Source organism: Bombus impatiens, unplaced genomic scaffold (assembly GCF_000188095.3).
Source record: "Bombus impatiens unplaced genomic scaffold, BIMP_2.2 scf_2880, whole genome shotgun sequence".
NCBI lineage: Eukaryota > Metazoa > Arthropoda > Insecta > Hymenoptera > Apidae > Bombus > Bombus impatiens.
Window position 1 is genome coordinate 93850 of NT_179299.1, and position 16964 is coordinate 110813.

At 34.9% G+C, this 16964-nt stretch overlaps 4 protein-coding genes across 14 annotated transcripts in view; 1 reads left to right on the top strand and 3 right to left on the bottom strand.

The window, feature by feature from the left end:
* The window catches only part of LOC100747115 (piezo-type mechanosensitive ion channel component), a 29733-nt gene extending 24516 nt beyond the window's left edge, over positions 1-5217 (bottom strand). For all 11 annotated transcript variants that reach the window (XM_024372084.2, XM_024372093.2, XM_024372091.2 and 8 more), the window contains exon 1: positions 4853-5217. The gene's annotated coding sequence lies outside the window, so the exon portion shown is untranslated. The remainder of the gene's footprint in view (positions 1-4852) is intronic.
* A 1334-nt stretch (positions 5218-6551) lies between these two features.
* On the bottom strand, positions 6552-9648 carry LOC100745801 (peptidyl-prolyl cis-trans isomerase A2). Its single transcript, XM_003494601.4, has 5 exons — positions 9483-9648; positions 8338-8545; positions 8049-8251; positions 7685-7827; positions 6552-7139 (listed from the first exon to the last, which is right to left on the bottom strand). Exons 1-5 carry the CDS (start codon positions 9588-9590, stop codon positions 7040-7042), a joined length of 762 nt encoding a protein of 253 aa, XP_003494649.1. The 5' UTR covers positions 9591-9648; the 3' UTR covers positions 6552-7039.
* Positions 9649-10245: 597 nt separating this feature from the next.
* LOC100745920 (carboxypeptidase B-like) lies at positions 10246-14960 on the top strand. Its single transcript, XM_033324466.1, has 7 exons — positions 10246-10777; positions 11445-11639; positions 12935-13054; positions 13270-13403; positions 13640-13815; positions 13908-14136; positions 14466-14960. The coding sequence occupies exons 1-7, from the start codon at positions 10480-10482 to the stop codon at positions 14826-14828; spliced, it is 1515 nt and encodes a 504-aa protein (XP_033180357.1). The 5' UTR covers positions 10246-10479; the 3' UTR covers positions 14829-14960.
* On the bottom strand, positions 14931-16716 carry LOC100746041 (venom peptide isomerase heavy chain-like). Its single transcript, XM_003494603.4, has 4 exons — positions 16403-16716; positions 15993-16308; positions 15467-15782; positions 14931-15161 (listed from the first exon to the last, which is right to left on the bottom strand). Exons 1-4 carry the CDS (start codon positions 16476-16478, stop codon positions 14991-14993), a joined length of 879 nt encoding a protein of 292 aa, XP_003494651.2. The 5' UTR covers positions 16479-16716; the 3' UTR covers positions 14931-14990.
* Between the last annotated feature and the right edge of the window lie 248 nt (positions 16717-16964).

Genomic DNA, 16964 nt, shown 5'->3' on the forward strand with positions numbered 1-16964 from the left:
GGACATTTTTCTGAGAAAAATACATATCTAAATGTATACACAATGGTATACGATAGTTCCCAGTCAGATAGATTTCTTATTTTGTATTTCAAAAGCGACACATTTAAAAGAGTTTTTAGTAATATTGGGTGTAAGAGTATAGAAAAGAAAGAAAACAGGACTATAAATAAACACTGCTACCTAGTTATATTATATAATATTGGTAAAAATTCTTTTTAAAATATCGCCTTTAATTGCTTTTAGAATATGAAGTGAGGAAAACTGTTACCTAACGAATGAACTTTGACTTTTTGATTTCAGATGATCCAGTACCAAGTTATGAGCAATTCTACTTTTTTCTGAGACACGTCCGAATAATTGCTGCCATTGCCGTATTTTTTAATATTTCCCCGTGAAAATTTTATACAATATTCTTCGAATGTCATACTTTAATGTACTATTGGTTTTAATAAAGAGATTTTAACTGTGTCGTCACAAATAATTCACAAAAATATGCTTTATTTTTGTACGAATTAACCTTAGCCCCCCCCCCCTCCCCTAAGTTTTCCGTCGATACTGCTGATACCAGTCATCTTGATTATTCATTTGCATTTATCTCAGACTATAGGTAACCTCTCGATACCTTGAAGTGCTCCAACAGATGGATGCATGGACAAGGTTTTATCGTTTGGCCTAGATAAAGGACCCACGCGATTATAGAAAGATAGGACGAAATGGAAGTATAGCGTTTTAAAATTTACGGCCGTAACTCTATACGAAAATTTGTCATCGACATGCTATATCATTGATCGTGTTTGCGATCGAAATAAAATTATTATGTAACCGCGGCAACCTACACCTGTTCGCAAAATAAATGCTGAAACAATAGATGTTATATTGTTTCCGTGCAACTAATTTTAAAATAAAATTGAGAAATAGAAGGTTCAGAGTTTCCTGTTTACGTTCAGACAAATTCGAATTCCTCCGCGGTGAATTACTTTGCTTCGTGCATGGTTGTTCTTGACAAATTAAAAATGTAGCTAAATTGTACAATTTGTGTAACGATATATATATATGTTTGTTTTTATAGAGAATTATCGCGAGATATCAAGAAAAGGCGAAGCAATATACCCGGTTTTATAAACGGGGTTTCAGCAGGGTAATCAGTCGATGATACGACTATGTGAATGTTTGAAGAGATATATTCTACAAATATTATTGACGAAACAAGAAAAGATAATTCATATATTCCCCAGTTTATGAAATTTTAATCTATTAGCTTGAGATTTTTATGTTAGGCGCAAGATATTGAAAAACATTGTACTATTTTGTTGCATCAATTTTTTAAATCTTTTCTTTTTTCGATAAGTATTTTTGTCTCTGTAAATGTATCATTGTATATCATTCTAAAACTGACAATTTTCCCTTATACATATAATTTTGATCTTTTTAACATTTACTTAATATTTATTCTAACAATAAAATATAAATCAATAAAATCGGATACTTCGTATGCATTACAGATTGAACAGAGAACAGAGAAATTACGGATAGAATTCAAACGATACTTTGTTAAAAATACGATCTTTCTTTATCAAGTTAGACAGTCATGAGCATGACTCAATATTACGAGGCAAACTGTTAGTAATTCTATCTGAATGAATAACTAATCTGCTTCAGTCATGATTAAGCAATGTAAGAGAAGAAAATAAATATCACTTAAAACGTACATGAAATTCGAGGGACCTGTTGTTTGAGAGTCCAAGTGAACGATCACCTGTCGCTATGCATTAAGTACATTTATGTTACTTAAGCGACTCGGCACGTGAAACTGTATTTTAATCAGTCGCGTGTCGTTTTGTCCTTACTAAACCGGTTCGAGAAATGCTACACAAATGAAATGATAGCTGTGCTTGTTATATAAAATATGGAAAGTAGAGCGCTCATTGGAATATTTAATGGATGGAATAATCTATTTAAGTCGCACTTTTTAAAATCAGATTCATCGAAGTTTCATAAAAATGCGCAGTTTACGTATTAATTCAATTGTACAAAAGAGCTGTGTTTTATTGTTCGTAATCATCAAACCCGCTACTATCCGGTTCAAAATAATCTCTAGATCCTAGAGTTAAATGTTTGCTTTCAAATTTTTCTGACAGTAATCACATTGATCGCGAATGACCATCATACTGATTGCCAGTTGGCAAATAGATAATACGGTGATACGACATTAGCAAGAGTTCCGTATCAAATTCACAGACTGCACTAAAATTGTGCAATTTAAATTTTAATACAAAATTAATTTAATTTTGTTAAAGTATTTGTACCGTACTGAAATTATTTAATTTATATTACCGAAGTAGCTGTTTCAATTTTGTTAAAATAAAATGCTGACTGATATAAAAGTGTTAGTTGTAAGAAAGTTACTGCAATCGCAGAATAAGTATTCGTCAGTACACTACGAATCAATATCGATGACAAAAGCATCGTGGTATCTCGATAATTTTAGCTCTCAGTATTCTAGGAGTGAGACCTACTCAGCTTTTATTGAAAACGCACAGCATTCTGTTACTCTAGACAGGCTGAATCGTTTCTGAATGAACACACGTGTCAACTGTTGTTCTCTCTCCATAGAAACATTCATTAACTTCTAAACATGATAAGGAAACGGAAAAAGGAAAACCATCGCCCCTATTTCATTAAATGTTACTCGTCTAATTAATGCAAAATACGTATTAACGGGTATTAAAAATTTCTCATGAAACATCAAGGATACATTAAAAAATGTAATAAACGACCACACAACGCGTACTGAGTCTTCTTAGAATAATTACTTGTCTGTCGTTTAAAAGAAACTCGGGTTTTGATTCGCAACCGTTAAACTTTATTACGCTTCTTGGACACCCTTTTACAAAGAAACGCGTGCACATTGCGTGCAGCAAGTTTCTGCGTAGATGCGTGCCACACGCGATATGAAAGGTCTTGATTAAGGGAGTGCACGATGCTCGTTACGCTTTCAGAATACATATAATTCGCGTTGAATTTATTGATAATTTGATAAGCAACGACATCGTTTAAACAATGCCTAAACGTCTTATCTAAATTTGCGTTATTTTTTTTTTTATTAATTCTATTTCATTTTAAATTAACAATGATTTTTTACTTCTTCTGTTACACTATCGTTATTTTCCTATCATTATTATATTAGGAAATTTTCTAGACGAATTTCAGAGGAATAAAATTAATTTCTTTTTATCTCCAATTTAACAGACGACGTAATTTTTTTTATATTAATCTTATGAAGAAAAATTTCTTCTTAATTTCGGCGTTTATGTTCTACAAATAGAAGATTCGATTTTAATAGAACAACTTTTTAAAGAAGAGGAAATCTTTTTAATCTGAATATTCACAGTTTGGAAATGAAGGATTCAATTTCGGTAAGTGGCGTTTCAGAGGAAAATGCAAGTTATTCTGTTTCGCAAATTATTTTCCAATCTCTATATAACGTTAAGCCGCGCGAAAAACACATGGTTGACGCTGTAATTGTCTGTAATTTCGAGTTGATGACAGTATTCATTATCGGTTACATCGACAAGGACGAATGTAAATTCGTTAGGAAGACAGGAAGGAACAAATAGATCGTGTACGATATGATTCATCCTTATCGTGACTTGAAACAGTCGTCAATTGTTATCAATCGATCGAAATATTTGCTCTCGCTGTCATGTTCTCCTATTCCTAGTTTGGAACCATGCTTTGGAATAAACAGATCGATGCACGTGTTTCGTAAACGCTTGTTACGATCTTTCAGCGTACCCGTATCTCTGGCAAATCGCAAACCAGTGAAACATCGACTGCTTTACGAACGATTCACGTTTCAACCGCGTGGAACGGTCAGGTTCCTCGTGCCTCGCGTTACACACAACGTACCTTCTACTTATTTTTTGGAATTTTTATTGAACTCAGTAAGAAACGGAAAACTTCTGGATACGACGGAATTCTGACGTAATAAACGCTTTTGGTCTCGAAGGAATGTAAGGAATGTTAAGTTTCAAGATTTGTTTGTTTGAATAAAGAAACAATGGTCAGATTATTTAAAAGAATTTTTGTTGAAGCTAAACATAACAGCAGTGAGTCGTCGTAGTATCTGATTTATCCATTCTTTAACAGTTTATTACATCTACTTTTCATTCATATACAGTGACTCTAAAAAATATTTGCAAAATTTTGAAACGTTCTTTTCATTTTCATAGTACCAAATTTCTGTAGTTGTATGAAAACACTAAATGATACGAGCTTTAAATTCAATGTAATTGAAGCTGATTAATTACTATACTATGTGAACGATATAAACAAATACGATAATATACAAATATCGTTCGTAGCTAGTGTAAACACCTCTACGTATTCTCGAATCTATAAATTACGAAATATTTGCTATTTCCTATTAAAATGATTACCAGTTCGTCATGTTCGAAAATTTACACAGACAATTTTCCAATAAGGACCCGAAAACACCTAATACTCGAATTTTCTTCCCGACACAATGAACAGTATATAAGTGTCAGTCCCCTTTCTTAACTCTCGTGTAACTTCGACCACGTTTCAAATCCATCTTTCCACCTTTCAAAGCATTCCGTGTTCCAAAAATTCGCTCCAAAGTACCCTGTCACCGTCCACGCACCTATAGCCATGTTTTCTTCCCTTTAATGTATTTTCTGCGGGTTGAACATACCATACAGCCATGACTTTACTCCCGGAATACGTGTATATCAACACACACATTCACCAGCAAGCACACTGAACGCAGTCAGCTGACTGCAGTCGGTGAATAACAAGGCACAAGAAAGGAACCGTGGAGAAACAGGCTCACCTTGAATGAAACCACTCTGCCGGTATTTCAAAGCATCCCTCTGCACGATTTCTCTCCCAGCTGTCTTCCCGTCGATCGAACTTCCAGGAGAGCAACATACATACGCCTTCCGGCTTCAACACGCGCGAAATCACACGTTGTCACACTTTCTCTGTCAACTTTTTCTCATTGACGATGATATCAGTAACATGCACTTGATTCTATATACGTTGATATATATATATATATATATAATGTTTTTATTTTCGCCAAAACGGTGTGGATTTAGGTTAAACGCCCATGAGGCGTTTCGAAGAAGTAGTTGTGACGCATTCGTTGGTGTAGGAGTCACTAATACGTATCCGGTGACGAACGGCGATCAACGCCGGCTCGACACTCACTGAGCCACCTTTCTACGCCCGTCTCTGGCGTCGACTATCCGCGCCTGCGTACTTCCTTTGCGTCATTTCCCTCGCAGTAGCGTAGTTTGAACAACTTCGAATATCTGGGGTATCTTCGAGCAATTGTTGCGTCGTGAAAACGTTTACGAACTTTTCTTTTTCTTCTATGGAGTAAACAAGTTCTTTAATGTTTAAATACTTTTTAAATGTTAAATACTTTACAGGAGATCTTTTACTTGAGTTAATTCAGAAAACAAGATATCGATCGTTCGATAATTATCATAGATATTACTTGTTCTCTACCTCAGTTTGCCTGGCGTTACGTTTAGATTGAAATTAATTTCTACTGAAATTTTTAATCGCCGGGTTCAAAGGTTGGTTTGCGAATTTTGCGTTCGCAATCGCCGAAGGAATTTTAGTTTAGGAATTTGTGCGCGTCTCGCGCGATATGAGATTATCAAGATATATTATCTATTATTATTAGACTGTGGACGTTTGTGTTAAAATACGCAAAATATCTGAGATAAACTATTTATTATAATATGCAGCGGATAAAACAAATTTTTATTCAAACCCTGTTTCTTTATTTATAATATGTATAAAAATATGGAATTGCATAAATATTAGTAATTTGATTATTATGTATTACAGAACTATACGTTTCTTCGCAAATATTAATCCAACTGAATTAATTAACATTTTACATAGCTCGTAGACGTATGAATATTTTTGTTCCTAAACAAATTCTATTTTACTCCATCCTTGATCCTCTTCTAATCCAGCTTTAATTTAGACAAGAAAGACTATAAAACGAGAGACTACAAAACATCTCTGTCACCTCTTCTAAATATGTAATCCAGCTGAAGATCGCTGAAGTGATCAGAGATATAGAACTGCAATAGAGCTTTTAGGCAAGAAGTATAAATTTCGCAACAAGGATACAGAGAGTGAAATACCAATTTTGATCTATAGTTACTTTGGCTTCTGTGATTGTCTTCTGATGTTAACAGAAACGCAGAAGGACGATGGAGGTATTGGACAAGAAAGCGAGATTGTAAGAGAAACACAGCGATGGTAGAACGTTAACTTCAATTCGTATCTTAATTTTGATCTTATTATTTTGCTTAGATATTAGTAGGAAGTTAGGATTATGGTGCAGGTTTTAGGTAAGGATAGAAAATCGTGGAAGATGAATGGAGCTAACAATAGACTTACTTTAGACCATAGTTCAGCTGTGTTCCTATTATTCTCGGAGGAGCCCCGGTGGTAATAGGATCACAGACTGATAGAGGTATTCGGTAAGGAAAATGAGTCACTCAAGTTAGCTGGAAATTTGCATATTTTTTAATTGCAAATGTAACCGATTAGTGTCATCGATTGACGGATAGATGGCAATAGCAGTTCGTTGTCTGTGCCGAGTTGAATGAATTGAATTGAAATTGAATAAAAAACCATCACGATAATGATAAGCATCATTATCATCATCATAATCATCACGCAATACAAGATGAAATAGCGTGTCTAATCTGATCTTATTTTTGGCATACATTATTAGCAAACGATTGATAGAAATTTGGGAAACAAATGTAATTTTAAAATTTGCAATCTGAAGACCCTTGCAGCCTGATTTAATTTTATACGTTTGTTTCAAGTTAATATTTTTGTTTTCTCATTTTCTTCTTCTTTTAATGATCATAAAATTATGATATGGAGTTTTTATCGCCGTTAGCCACTTCTGATGGCGTGATTCTTTGAATTATGGTCGTGATTAAAAACTTTCAAAGTTTGTATAATATATATTACAGAATTAATCAACATCTAATTTCTTCATGACCCAGTGGAAAAAGGCGAGAATAGAGAAGCTGAAACTCAGTGGCACACACGTCGCTTTTATCCACGCCCAAATACTGAAAATTAAAGAAAGAATAAATTAGAATTTATTGTTCACATTCGATGTATATGTTTAATAAAATTGTACTTACTTGAAATTATATTTATATACTTAATAGTGCATATAGGGTTACGTATATTTTACGAGGTAAGAAACCAATCATTTTTATCTCAGGAAAGAAACTAAATAACACTGGCTTAAAAATATAATAAAGTATGTAATTAAAAGTTTGTTGAGAAACTAATACCGAGGAACATAAAGTAGCGTATCTATAATACTTCATACTTTTTTTTAGCTTACATGCCCTTTATGTGTTTTTACTTTCTACCATACTCTCGTTCACACATTGTAATATTTCAGCATTCATATATAAGAACAATTTATACAATTCTAAAAAAAAAAAAATACAAAATTCATAGTAAATAATTAAACATTATCTACTGTAAGATTTTACTTTGTTAATTGGTTAATTACTACCAAAATCCAGTTAATTCAATAGAAAATTATACCTACTTTAGAAATAACTAATGCTCAATATCTTATAACAATTTATCGATTTACTTGTAAACGTTATCATCCACTTTAAATGGATACGAGGTAGGAATAGACCCACATTCGAAGACAACCACATGTTTAATCGGTATATCATCAGCGTCGGTTTTCATCTGTTCGATCTTAAAAACTACATCTTCCCCTTCGATTACCTATCGACGTAAAAATATAAATCACAATTCTGTAAATATATATATTTTTCCTTACTTATATTGTTGTGGATATTTATGGGCTTATGGGAAATTTAAAAATACAAAACTGCACGCAATGCTGAAGAACATTTAGTGGATGAAATGAATGCTCAGGTTCTATTTCCTGAGCTGTCTTCATAAGAATATAACTTTGCATAAACATTCGCAGTTTATTGCGTTACCTTTCCAAATACAGTGTGTTTTCCATCTAGCCACGGTGTGGGAACAGTTGTAATAAAGAATTGACAACCATTCGTATTCTTTCCAGCATTTGCCATACTGACATACATGGGCCGATTATGGCCAAGGACAAAATTCTCATCGTCGAAGTATTTTCCATAGACGCTGATCGATCCAGTGCCATCGTCATTCTCTATATCTCCACCTAAAAGATGACCAAGTTATCAAATTGTGAACTAAAGTTACCCAGCTGTAAACCGAATATAATTCTTTGACCTCAATTTTGGTTACCTTGTATCATAAACTTCTTAATTACTCGATGAAACCGACTACCCTTGTACGTTTTCCCTCCTACCCCATCAGTGGCTAAAGTGATGAAATTCTTTGTGGTCTTAGGCACGACATCGCCGAACAGTCCTATAACGATTCTTCCTGCTGGATGATCGTCTATCATGATGTCCAAGTACACTTGATCAGTGACGGTGAGATTCTCAGTATTCTGACATAAAATTTTGGAAATTAGTGTAGAGAAATGAAAATCGATGATATAATTCCAAATCCAGAAGTCTCGATTCTAAAAATTTCTATCTTAATTTATGGGCCGATTATTTTTATATAAAAGTTATAAAAATACACAAAATTACAGGAAAAATAAAAATTACTATAAGAATACATTTTATTAATATAAATATAATTAATATTATTAGTTAAAATATGAATATTTCCTTTTATGATACGAACTAAGATATACTTTCATTGTGAAAATAATATAAAATATAGAAACTTCAAATCGCCGTTAAATCAAATATATCATCTGCCAAATGGAAAGTTTATTCGCGTAAAATGAATCGAATTGAAAATGATAGTAGTTAGCGAATCAAACGATTTTTTACAAAAGGGAAAAGGATAGGGTAAATAGTGGCACAATGGTATCGTGAATAGTTCTGGCACATTATGCCGATAAATTCTCAATTTCCACGACTTTCACGCGTGTAAACTTGCGTTTCACAAACCGCACCGTTCTCGCTGAGAATCGTCGAGAATCCGACGTACAATGGTATTAAGTGGATGAAAGAAACCTTATACATCCTATATGACTATAAAATGCTAGCGATCTATACTTCGATCTTCTTTTTATCCCCTTTTCGTAATCTACTTCTCTGTAAAAATACATCTTTCGAATTTTATCAGACAATTATCACCACGTAAAGTTTATTCACATATCGGAATTTATACACATTTTATCATATTTCTTTCAAATTCTATTAGAATTTTATTTCACAAAAATTCCTTGTTGTTTCTCCGTATTTTTTCTTCGCGATCAAGAACACAACGCCAAACTCTCGCCACGATTTCTTTAACGTCGTTCAGATAACGGTATGCAGAAAAACACAGTTGAATCCGCAATATTTCCGTCGTTTTACACGAAATGGTACCTCTAAAGTAGCAGCCAATGCAACCAGACAGGCTATCGCCAGCAAGATCTTCATGGCCGTACGATTCCATCCAGAATGCTTCGAATTCTCTGATAGTTTCTGCTTCATCGTTCAACTCGGACGCTCGGTTAAATGCAAGCAGAAGCACCGCGCGGAGACTAAAGAAACACCTAGGGACGCTTGCGCGGAATGTTCACGTTGAAACTACGCAAATTTTGTCTGAAATACTAATGAACCTAATACTCTAACTAATACTTTGAAAGAACTAAGCATCGTCAACATCGTTAATTAGATGCATTGAAAGTTCTAATAGTTTCTCTTTATTTCATTAAGACGTGCGTGTTTTTATAAATACAAAAATAAGAAATTAGAGTCTCCGCTTATTTCTTCTATCATTTAGTGATTCTAACGTCAATTTTCATTTACCCACTGAGTTCGTTCTGCCTATAAATTAAAAGAAAATTTGTCTTAACTCTGAGACCCTCGAGCATTCCATTATTTCTAACTATGTAAAAGTACATCAAGTATATCAACTTAAAGTATATCAAGTAGTTATATCAAATAATAAATTCAATTTCTTTCACCAAGAAATACATCCCTTAACAAACTCAATTTTGATCGAAACAAGTTTAAAAATAACTTTCTCTTTACTAGAAACAATCTTATCTTTCCTCTGAATCCCTCAAACCTTTCACAATCTCACAGCTACTGATATCTATAAAATATCAATCAATCGATAATTGTATCAAACAATAACGGTAATAATGTCCGATAAAACAAAATTTAATCAAAAGAAGGACATTGAGAAACCTCGAAATAAATTTCGAAATTTGTCAACCACCGTGCGAAACAAACTTTTCGCGGGGTCAAAGATCCCCGAACCTGGCGATTGAAGCGCTTCGAGGTACGCTCGTTAAGTCCCGTTATTCCCGATCGTCGACCGGCTCGAATATTATAAAAGCAGGGACCATTGTCGATCCAAGAATAGTTGTGCACGATGAAGAGGACCGGTGAATGCCACAGTGCGCGTTTCATCGCGTTTGCGTCTCTTCTCTTCGTTGTTCTTGTCGCTGAAGCGGCGGTGCTCGATCGTCAAAAACGAGAATTTGTTATTCCAGACTGGATCGAGATCGTAGATGAACCTGCCGCAGAAAATTCGAAAACGATTCAAAGGGCGGTTCGAGTGAGGGACGCGAAGGTAACATACGATGGCGCACAGGTTTGGAGGATTCAGGCATCCGAGGCGCAGAAGGACTTGATATCGAACGTGACCATGGACTGTCAGGAGGCTGGATGTCCGTAAATTAGAAGAATTTATGTTATCGATACACACGAGAGAAATTATTTATTTCGATGGATTTGATAATAGGACACTTTACATTCAAAATTATAGAGATTTTAAATTGTAGGTTTGATTTAAGAATCGAAATTTTTTAAGTTGGGAATGAAAGGAATTTTTTAAGGATTCATTCATTTTTAGAATTTCTTCTGTTTCTACAATTAGGAATTAATAGATTTTCTGAATATTTAACAGTAGAAGCAAAAGCTCCAAATTAATTATCAATTGATAGATATATATATATATTTTCTTAATATTAAAATGTTATACTTCTCATTAGTTGCCTCTGGTATTCTTAAAAATTTTGCTGATTAATTGTTTCCTTATCATATCTTTTATTTGCTAATGATTTTATCACGCCAATTCAGGATTAATCCATTGGGTTATGACATAAACTCATAATATACATATATATTACATGTATTAATATAAAAAATGTAAAAGAATAGTACGAATTTATGTTCCAAGCGAATACAATGCAAATCGCTGAATCGATCAAAGAAATCATTACTAAATATTTAACTTTCTTATTAGAAACTCTCATCCAAAAATGAAACGTCTTTAAAAAGTGTTAAGATAGATACAGAGATACAATTGACGTTTTATTTTTGTTCCTCTTATAGTACTCTCGTTATGGACTGGGAATGACACAGCAGTGGACGTAATGGTTCGTTCGGAAGAAATCTCAAGAGTGTCTCGCTACTTGGGACAAAAAGATTTACGATATCATGTAGTGATCGAGGATTTGCAGAAAGCAATAGACGAAGAGAATCCATCGCTTTCCGAGGAAGAGATGGAAGAACTGGAAGGTCGCAAAGGTTTGTAGCAACTTTTTACCATTATTCTTGTATTTATAGCAAATTCCTTTACTATACTTCGGTTTGCTTCCGGTTTCATGCTTTCCTCGCTTAATATTCTCTCCTCTATTCTCCACTTTCCGTACAATGAGCCTGAACTTCATCAACTAAGACGTTTTAATGATCCGACATGGTCGACGTGAAAAAGAAGCGTCGTTACATTTGACAGTGAAACGATGTTTCACTTGTTATTTTACCCGTTCCACTGACACGAATGGCGACGCTGCGGCAACTCGTTTAAAGCGTTATCACGCAGTCGAGTCACGCAGCGAAGAAAGCCAAGAACAAATCGTCCCTACACGGCCATCGGTTCGAAAGTGATTTAGATAAGTGAATTTTATCAAGTCGAATCATCGTTAGACGTTCCGAGTCAATTTGGCCGAGTGAAATTTCAATTCGTCTAACAACATTTTAATATCTTCTTGTGTTAATGATCTACGATTATGATCGAGCACATTTGGATTTAGAAATGAGGTTCTTTAAAAATTGTTAACCACAGGTTATTTCCGATAAGAATGTACGAGGTTATCGTCCTCGTCGCGATTTAACCGGTTAACCCAGTTTCAACACCATCGACAATGCTGATTAACATTAACAGTTACATGTGCTCGAGTGTGTCTACATTAGTGTGCGTGCATCTGCAACACACGTGTGACCGCACGTTTTCACGAACAATTTTGTTGTTTCAATCACGGTACCGTTACGCGTTTCCAGCTAGTTCGTTGGAATACGCGTTGGCAATCGGCCCGGTTCGAAAGTCATTCGAAACAGCGAGAAACGAGAGTCTTGGTGATTCGACTGGAATCGCGAATGAATCCAACCTGACGCGATACGTAAATTATTACTAGGCAGATATTTCTTGGTATATACTAACAATTATATCTCATTGAAGTGCTTTCGAATCGAATGATATAGAAATCTTTTCTAAATATATTTATAAAGTTATATCTGATAAAATTTTCATTATTAAACCTTATTGTTATATACTATCTTCAGAACGGCTAACATATCAAAATAAAAAGTTTCTTTCTTTAATATTTTAATATTCTATTTTAATATTCTAATATTTTACCTTCATGAGTCAATGTATGTCTGTACTAATAAAACACCATAAAGCAAAGAGTTTGATATTCTTTTGATGAGATGAAATCTCTAATAAGATTTTTCTAGTTTAGACTACGTCAATTCCTGGCTATGATTACAACTAACAGGCAGAAGTACGCCACTGAATATTCAGCTTCTGGGTAATTTTTTAGCTCGTTCCGCTTGGTGGCAGGGAGTCGCGATTAGGGTGCCAAATAGATATTCACGTCCTCGTCCTCTTCGTTATCCTGTAGCTAGCGTGCACGGTATCGGTGGTCCTTGGCGTTTCAGGGGTGAGCTTCTTGCGCGTATAATCCGCTTCGTTGATTCAGAACTGTTCCTCCTAATTATTTTTTTTAAATCACCTATTCATTTATTCTTTCGATATAAAACTGTCATATATTATTTGCTTATTCGTCTCTGAATCCACGGAGCGGAATATTATCATGTGTCGTTTAAGGACACCGAACGTGCAACCTCTGAATAATCTTGAAGGTATACGTGTCAGGTCATCGAATGGAATGGACCAGTTATCATCGACTCGAGGACATCCATGGATACCTTGATTACCTCGCTGAAACTTTTCCCGACGTTTGTTCTGTTGTCAGCATTGGTAATTCTGTCGAGGGCAGACCTCTTAAGGTATGATAAAATACAAAGATTTTCAAGTTATAATCTCAGTCCTTTGACAGTGTAATAAAACGATGATAAATTCAGAATGTACGATCTAGAAGATAATTATTTCTTTATCCTCAAGAGCTGTTGCATTGTTGGCATTTGATTTGGCATTATATTTTTGTAAAAAATAAATAACGTTGTTATTGAAAATAATTTAAAACTACGAATACCGAAGAGAAGAAATAACGTGTGATATGTAGGTTTTAAGAATCAGCAATGGAAAAGCAAACGCCCCAGCATTGTGGATCGATGGAGGCATCCATGCTCGAGAATGGATCTCACCAGCGGCAGTGACTTACATTATCAATCACTTGGTTGAAAATAGCGAGGATCTCGAGGCTGATTATTATATTCTTCCGGTGGTAAATCCTGATGGGTATGTTTCTATTAATATTATAAAGTGTATATTTATAGAACATTATTAGAATGTCTTATATATTTTTCGTAACCTTTTACGTGGTTTCATAGGTACGAGCACACGTTCACGAGAGACCGTTTATGGAGAAAGAACAGGAGAAGATCTGTTGGTAGTCTGTGCACCGGAGTCGATCTTAATCGGAACTTTGGTTATCGGTGGGGTGGCTTAGGAACTAGCAAAGATCCTTGTCGTGAAATTTATGCAGGCTCTGGACCGTTCTCTGAACCGGAAACCAACGCCATTCGATACTTTTTCGAAGCTAGCGCTGCTAATTTTAAAGTCAGTTGAATTTTCAGTACACCATTCGCTAGATATAGCACAGCTCACAATTATTCGAACAATACACCTATTATATCCTCTTTTGCTTCTATTCTACAATGACCACGGTTTTTATCGTATTACATATTGGTTAAAAATTTTACGTGCTTTGAATTTATCTAAGCGATGTTCATCACCTTTCGTGGTCGTTCGAATAATTATGAGCGGTCTTTTGACCATAAGAATATCTTAAAAAAATGTTCAATTTCAAATTTCGAACACTACATTTTTTAAAGTATCCTCTTAGTATTTGATTAATCGTTTGATTTGCAATTGCTTTTATTTTTTAGGCATATCTAACATTCCACAGTTATGGCCAATACATTTTGTACCCATGGGGTTACGACAAACGCGTTCCACCTGATTATGCTGATCTTGAAAACGTTGGCAGACAAGTAGCGGCAGCGATGAAAAAAGCAGGGGGTGCCAACAGCGTTTACACGGTTGGAAACAGTGCTACTACCCTCTATGCAGCTTCTGGTGGCTCCGATGATTGGGCCAAAGCTATTTTGAAAATGAAATACACTTACACGATAGAATTGAAAGACACTGGAAAATATGGCTTCGTTTTACCAGCTCATTATATAATTCCGACAGCTAAGGAAGCGTTGGCCGCGGTCATGGTCGTTACGGAAGCTTGCAAATCGTTGTAACCATTGACTCGTGGCGTAATTGTATAAATACAACTTTATATCGGTTATTGTGTGTACGGTGTATCTGTGTATTGTAATTATTAGCGGATAAGACGAGTGATAATTAACGAATGATTATTTATTGAATAAAACAAATGAGCAATAACGATCTGTCGGTATCATTTAAGAATAATTTAACATGATCATACTGATCCACGTGACGAAGGCGGACACTCTCGTGTAGACGGAGGGCGCGTTCTTTCCGCCGCACGGGAATAAACCCCATGAAACGACTCCCACCACTTCTGCTTCGCCAAACCCGTTTCTCGTGACTAATGGTCCTCCCGAATCACCCTGAAAATAAGAAATTTGTACGTTAGAAAATTGACAAATTTGCAAGATCGGAAGGTAAAAAGGTTTGAATGTTCGGAATCGTGGAAGATAAAAAATCCGAATGTTTGGGAATTTGAAAGTTAGAGAATTCGAAAAATTGGAAATTCAGAAGATAGAAAATCTGAAAGTTTGAAAATTCAAATATAGTACGTGCTAGGTTTATTGATACAATTATATTATTAATTGATAATGATTATATTATTAATGATTATTTATTAACAATTCAATTGCAAAATAATGCTGGGTTAAAGATTATTTAAAAGTACTTTGCAAGCAGACAGGCTGCCGTTCAAAGGTCCTGTACAAATATTCGTCGGATGTAGAGGATTCTTTTCCTTCGGCTTTAATGATTTAGCTACTGCTTGCATGCACACATCGTAATCGATGATCGGTAGTATAGCTGCTTGAAGGTTTTCAGGCTTTTCGTGAACACGAGTCCTTCCGATACTTCCCCAGCCAGTTAACATCGCCTCTCCAGTAGGAATAGTATCTGGATACGGTAAAGAAACGGTTGAAACAAAAGGATTTAACTCGAGTGGATATTCCACTTGCATCAGTGCAATGTCGTACGGTCCTATGGTCCTAAAAATATTAAGTAAATTAGTATTTTAATTTTAAAAACATAATTGTAACTTACAAATGCGCTATGAATATTCATACAAATTTATATTTTTATAGACACAATTAAAATAATGCAACTTAAGTAAAATACTTTGAATATTTTTGCATAGTGTCAGTTTTCAGATTTCCCATAAACGAAGAAAAATTTGTCAGCCTAATTGTAAAACTCACCCATCGTATTGTGGATGAACGAATACTCTATTCACTAATCTACTTTGCTCGGTTTCTTCAACAGCCTCCAATTTATATTTCCCAACAAAGATGTGAAATTCTCCTATTGCAGGTGCCAGAGTTTTGCAATGTCCCGCAGTTAAAATCCATCCAGCTGTCACTAAACTACCGCCGCAGATGTGTCTCGATGGAATTTTTCGTGCTCGGTCACCCCAATGCACCGAAACCTGCCAAGGATGCAACCCTTTCTCCGCGTCTTTTCCTCCGACAATCCTTGTTGGTCTTTGCGCCAGCATCGCCACGCTCGAAATTATTTCTATCGATGAAAAAGTGCGTTCAGATAAGATTATTAACGATATCGTTTATGTACACTGATAAAATTGAATAGAAACGAAATAATATTTTCTCACCGTCCATTCCGATGCACAGAGCGAGATTAACGTGAAGAACTATCAATAATCGTTTAAGAATATAATAAACTTCCATTTCTTCGCGGAATTGTTTATCCTATGAGGAATCGAGATCGAGTGGTAAGTTTCGAGAGTGCAATCGCGGAAGAGCATTCTGAAGAGGAACTGAAATCTTTCTTCCTACCAGCTCAGAACTAGTTCTATTCTCACTGTAGACCTTTGACTTTTTATGGTGTGCATTAATAGAGTTTAGGTCTTAGTTCTACCACCTACCTGATAGTTCGTTTATGGGAATTTCGTTCCGTTATGTGAAAAGAAATAACGATGTTTCTAAGGAAGTTATTAATATTTAATATTTTTTTCTTTTATCGTTTCTTTCTTTCATACATTTATACGTTTATAGGTACGTACTTGGTTATTGCTATATATTTATTGGATATTTATTGGATCTAAGTAACACTTTGCTTTTGGGATTTTTGTCTCATACCGATGCCTCCAAGAGAACTAACAACATTTAGTTAGTTGATCTTTTTTCATCACTATATTTCTTTCATGTATCTGT